Source organism: Cryptotermes secundus, unplaced genomic scaffold, assembly GCF_002891405.2.
Source record: "Cryptotermes secundus unplaced genomic scaffold, Csec_1.0 scaffold282, whole genome shotgun sequence".
Taxonomy (NCBI): Eukaryota; Metazoa; Arthropoda; class Insecta; order Blattodea; family Kalotermitidae; genus Cryptotermes; species Cryptotermes secundus.
Genome location: NW_019738874.1, coordinates 662,933 through 669,252, shown reverse-complemented (window position 1 = coordinate 669,252; position 6,320 = coordinate 662,933). Strand labels below are relative to the sequence as shown.

At 42.3% G+C, this 6,320-nt stretch overlaps 1 protein-coding gene across 1 annotated transcript; it reads right to left on the bottom strand.

Moving 5' to 3' along the window:
• Positions 1–1,506: 1,506 nt before the first annotated feature.
• LOC111871154 (congested-like trachea protein) lies at positions 1,507–2,517 on the bottom strand. Its single transcript, XM_023864034.2, has one exon. It carries the CDS (start codon positions 2,407–2,409, stop codon positions 1,507–1,509), a length of 903 nt encoding a protein of 300 aa, XP_023719802.1. The 5' UTR covers positions 2,410–2,517.
• Between the last annotated feature and the right edge of the window lie 3,803 nt (positions 2,518–6,320).

The window sequence follows — 6,320 nt, the reverse complement described above, 5'->3', positions numbered from 1 at the left end:
ACTTTGGGAGCAACTTGAAAGTATTACAGTGACTAAAGACGGGGTTTGGATTGGTAATTGGATTTATTAACAACCTACAGATAGTAACTACAATTAATTATTACATTATTGTTGCTTTAAACATTTTACAATCACTCCACACTAATCTCTTCGGTCTATCTGCACTATTTTTCACGGATTTATAGCGCTGAAACTATTGAAATCTCACTGAATTACATATTGAAAATATTACACATAAATAAATCTTCAAATCACATGTTAAATCTTCACATGCTGACTTCTTGTACACTTCTGTGCTCCTAGTTCCAGTTCGCTCTGAACCTACAGCACATGGCTCTCGTTATATAGTTGCGGAACGGACATGGTCCTGCAGTAAACACATCACGTGATTGCTATTCAGCCAGCCTATTGGCGTATTGGCCAGGATATAGAAGAAACACATGCAACGTGACCACTATCCGCTGTTGTGGCGTCACCGCGGACACGGAAACACAGCCTCCTCTATTGTTGCGTAACCTAGCAACGGACTCTTTACCAAGAATCTGTCTTCACAGGAACTTGTTTACCAACACGTTGCCTAGCAAGGGGTGTACATGTAACAGTATGTAGGATTAAATTTCTAATTTCGATGGTTGTAAAGAGTCCTGTCTTCTGGGAAATAAGCGAACTACACTGCCTTATATTCCAGAAGAGACACAAATTTTCAATTTCAAAGTAATTTCTTCGTTTTTAAATTTTTGTGATTTTAAATGTGCTCCTTATACAAATTTCATAAAAGAAATGTTTGATAAGAGGGTTCCTACGTAAGTTGTACCTCCAAACTACAAAACAGATTTCCATAAAATTTGGTATAGAAGTCTACACAAAACAACATGGGGTAAAATTTATATTAGTTCTTATCTTTTATATACGTTGTCAGTATTATAATCAGGCTATGGGGTAGAAGATAAGAGAATCGGGGTTTGATTCCGAGCAAGGGCAGAAATTTTCTCTTTGCTATTGAGTCCAGAACGGCTCTGAGTGGGCACACAGCCTCCTATCCTATTTGTACCACCGTGGTACCGGGGATTGGTAGTTTCTCTAGCCGCAGTGTGGTGTTCAACTGTCGAAGTGACTGGAGCTCGTCGTCGTTGTCCTGCGATGCGGCCGATGGGTAGTGCAACGGTGCCGCAGTGACGGACTCGACGCGGGAGAGCGCGTCGGCAACAACGTTGTCCTGTCCCGAGATGTGTCAGATGTCAGGCGTGAATTGTGCTATGAAATCCAGGTGATTGAGTTGCCTTGGTGAGCATTTGTCCCGTTTCTGATGGAAGGCGTAGATGATAGATTCGTGGTCTGTGAAAATGCTGAAGTGGCGCGCTTCCACCATATGGCGGAAATGCTTTACGGCCTCATAGATGACCAGCAGGTCGCGGTCATATGCACTGTATTTTTGTTGGACCGTGTTGAGTTTCTTTCAGAATAATGCCAGATTCCAATGATACTGAAGAAGGCCCACCATCAAGGTCAATAGTTAGGTGCTACAGAATTGAGAAACTTCATGCACAACTCAAAACCTATAGAACAAGCCGCATTAGCAGGAAAGGCTCGTAACAGTACAGGAACCACTCCCTTGTACAGAGCTCTAGGTCCTTCTTCTTTCATCAAGACTTTGAAGACATCTCGCATCCCATTAGGAAACGTGCCTTCAGGAGCTGTCTGCAGTCTACTCTTCAGCACATCTGCAGGTAGTGCCACCAGCCAGGTAGATATGCCAGCACTTCCTCCAGCAACGATAGTGCTCAGGGCTCCTATCTCACCACTTTTTGAAAGCTGTGCAAGGATTCTCTGAAATAATTCATATGTCATGAAGTACATGCCTCTCGCTGGCACATCCCTCAGCAAAGTGGCAACGGTTCCCTTATAAATGCTCCTAATGCCTCCTTCTTTATACAGTTGTTTTAGAGCATCAACCGGGCCAGCATATTTGGGAGGAGCAGTACCCCCTGGCTGTATCTGAAGCAGACATTTAATACGTTCTCCTGGTGCTATTATAGAAGCAGTAAAGATTCCCGAGAAGGCCCCAGCAAGAAACAGCTGTGTCAGAGTCAATTCATCATGAGAAGACTTCATTTGCATTCTTTTTCCAATTCCAAACACCATGAAGCTAATTGCAGATATTGGTGCAACTCCTGCAATTGGTGCACCCATTCCTTTATACAACCCCCAAAATCCTTCTCTTTTGATTGTCTTCTTGGTGCAGTCCCATGCCCCTGTATATGCTACAGCTTCACCAGGAGTAGCTTTGGGCATTGTCTGCAGTCTCACCTTGATGGTGTCAAAGGGATGTCCTGCAGCAACCGTACATACTCCACCAAACCCACCACATAACAAATATTTCACAGGATTTACAGAGTTTTTCTCAGACATGCTTATTCAGTTATTTTCAACAACCAAATCAATGTTAACACGGCATTCAACCAGCAGAACGTCAATGTCGATGTATGAAGAGATAATCATTTGTTGAACTGTTCTATAATGTTTGTATAGTTGCACAGTATACACAGACGCACTTCGGCTTAAAGAATTGAAAACTAATAATATAACAATAGTGAACGTTGTATTGAAAAGCAACTCTGAACAGGAGCTCTAAACTCCCACTCGATGTACCTTCCTATATAACCTTGAGTCGGAGCTAGAGAAAACATATCCGTGTCCGTATTGTTGTAGGCGTTGCCTAGCACCGGCTGTTTACTCAGCCGTTGCTAGGCAGCAAATGGTTCCTAGCTTGCGATTGGCTAGCACTCTATCCACTGTGGTGCTTCGCATAGTCACATGTTGTTGTAGACCTTACATAGCAACGACTGTTTACTCGCCATTGTTAAGCAATGATACTTGAGCTGTCACTGTAACGTTTTCTTGAAGGTGGGCAGTTCCCACAGACCCACTATCATCGGATAAGTCGGATTATCTATTGAGGGCTATTGTTTACTTAACCAGCTCAATACTGTGTCTACACCATCTCTGTGTGTGCGTCACCGTCAGATTAGTGACGTAGGTCGTTACGTCATCACTACATGCTACTCATCTTCATGAACATCGCTCATGGAGCTGAGCCTTTCTTGGGACCCGCCAATCGTGCAGCTATTGAAGAACTTCCCAGTATCATGTACTATTCCATCTTTCTAAGATCCATTTTAATATTGTCCACCCCCTACGTCTTGGTCTTCCCAGTTGTCTCTTTCCTTTTGGTTTCCCATCAATATCCTATATGCATTCCTCGTGCTACATGCCCTGCCCACCTCATCTTCCTTGACTTGATCATTCTAATTATACTTGGAGAAGAGTATAAGTTATGAAGCTCCTCATTATGCAGTTTTCTCCAACCTCCTGTCACTTCATCTCTCTTCGGTCCAATATTCTCCTCAATACCCTCAGTCTATGTTCCTCCCTTAAAGTCAGAGACCAAGTTTCAGACCCATGCAAAACCACAGGCAAAGTTATCGCTACACGTTACTCAATTCTAATATCAACGTAAGATACGAACCAAAAATGCCAGCCGTATTAGAGACCTCGTTAAACACACGGAATTTTCCTCCAGTAAGGTTCCCTATTCGCGGAATAACGCACTCTGAGAAATGTCTCTGACGGGCAATACTTGCAGCCTGCTTTACATTTTCCTAGGCTTGTAAGAGACATCACATAACTGAGCCGACTTGTTTGCTGGAGTAAGGTTGAGACTTGCCGGTAACGTTACATTTTCCGTTCTGATATTAAACTCCAAATAAATTTTCAATAGCAATTCAGGAAAGCTGAATCTACGCGAAGTATGCGGCGTACTTCTCTTGTTACTGATACAGACGTAACTTACAAGAAGACACAAGATTTGAAACGTTGAAAAAAAAAGGAACTTTATTGCTTTGTTCATAAACTATAAAACTCTCTCCGGATATTATATATAGATAGAGCGGAGTACTGAGTTAGATGTATGTTCTGCTGTGACGACGGGACCGCCTCTGTTGTCTAGTGGTCAGAGTTCCTGGCTACAGATCCAGAGGTCCCTGGTTCGGTTCCCAGCTCTACCAGATTTTCTGAGAAGTAGTGGGTCTGGAACGGGGTGCACTCAGCCTCGTGAGGATATTTGAGGAGCTATTTCAACAAATAGCGGCTCCGGTCTAGAAAACTGAAATTAACGGCCGTGGCCATTCGTTGCGCTGACCACGCGACACCCTCTATCCGTTAAAGTTGTCATTAACTTCACTGACAAGCGGCGGTCGCTAGGTCGGTATAGTTTTCTTGGGGACTAAAGCCACTGCGTTTGTTTGTTACATCGATGGACCTTGAAAGTGTTTGTGAATGCCTCCTTTTCTGAGAGTTTCCTAAAGCTATGCACTGAAAATTGAAGGAACATTAGTGATGTAGGAGTTATTGGCAAACATAAAAGTTTGAACTGAACCGGAAAACTGTGTAAAATATAGCTATATGTCTAGCAGTGTAGCACGATAAATGAATACATGTTAAATTAAATTAAACGTTCAATAGAACCAAATGAATGCAACCCGGAGCGGGTGTAAAAAGACAATTATTTATGAAAAATAAAAATTTAATTTAATTTCTTCTTTTTTCCAGTTGATGTTAAAAATTGTTATTAATGTACTCAACAAAATCACACATTTTAACTTTTCCGATCATTGTTAAGAGAATATCGATATATTTATTAATTTTAGGTTATTTAACTACAAATGAATAAATACATAGGTGCCCAATTATGAAGAAACGGAACAAATACGTGTATAATCTGTTATATCTATTTCCCGCTTTAACGACATACATTACGAAGGGAAACAGGAGAAGTACTTATCAGTTTTGTAGAAAAACTTGAAGGAAACAAGGCACTGGGAAGACAGACGTAGATGGTATACGAATATTTAAATGGTTTTAGAGAGATTGCAAGAATGAATGAATTCATGTGGCTTAGAACAGGGTCCAGTTGCGGGCTCTTTACAACACAGAAATGAACCTTATGGTTCCACAAGTTATATGAATTTCTTGAATGGTGGAGCAACTGCTGGCTTCTCAAGAAGGTCGTAGTTCGATTATTTAACGAACATGTCGATAACTCTGACAATATGGCGTCGAATGATTGGATGATGGTGAGCAATTAACCGGAGGGAATGTGGAAGGAAATGGTCGTGGCCTAATTTAAGGCACTCTTCTGGGATGTTCCTGGAGGGACTTAGCAAAATTACAAAAATCTGATAGTTAGTGCCCCAGTCGGGATTCGAACAGGAAACCTTCTCGAGTGTCGATATTTAGTGGGTAGGAGCCCTGTTCTATGATCGGGAGGTATCCCAGTTCGATTCCCGCCTCGGAATCGGAGATTCTGAATGGTACTTTGCATGGTTTACTTCAGTCCCTCAAGAGAAATCATGTTACAGTAGAGTAAAACAGGTCACGACCTCTGTCTCTAGAATTGTATTAATTAACTTAATGCGGTAAAAGGTAAGGCTGTCCCTGTGCCTAACTAATTAAGCACTACGCCATGAAGACGTAAGGGGGAGTGGATGTAGAGACCCACGTTTTCTTGAACTTGGCACTAGTTTGAGGTGAGTGGTCAGCTCCATTCGCCGGCAGCTTTACCCCCAGGGAAACAGTCCCTCGGTATCCACTGGATAGGAGGTTGATTGGGCCCCAGAGCCAGTGTGGACGACGTGGGGAAAAGAAAATTATTGACCTTACCGAGACACCAACTCCGACCCCTCGGTCGACCAGCCCGTAGCCAGTCGCTATACCGACTGAGCTATCCCGGCTCCTAACTTATATATCTCTATTTATAAGCTAATAGTTGCTCAGATGGTCAATATATTGCTTGCCCGAAATTTGTCTCGCTATTTGTCACCTGTGTTTATGTGAATTCGATACTGGGCCCTGTTGTGAGCCAGTTGAATCCAGTGCACACCCTCACATCATTCTGCTTCAAGAGCCAGTTTATTATTTTCACCCCATCTGCAACTAGGTCTCTCAAGTGGTCTTTTCACTTCAGGTTTAAGAACTGAAACCACACCTGTATTAACTTCTTGATTATTAGCGTAATTTCCTTATTTAAAAAAGTAGTCCTATGAGATCACCCTTCTGTCTGTGTGTTTGTATGTTACTCCCCTTATCAACTTTTCAATGCCTGAACTAATCATTATGAAACTTCATTATGTGTATTATGGCTTACTTCATAAATCCTGCCCATCAATCTATGTGACTGTATATGTATCTCCGCCATCGTTGCTAGTCAACGGCTCTGTAGACACGTTCCTGGGGTAACGAAGAACCGTTGGAGTCCTCATTTT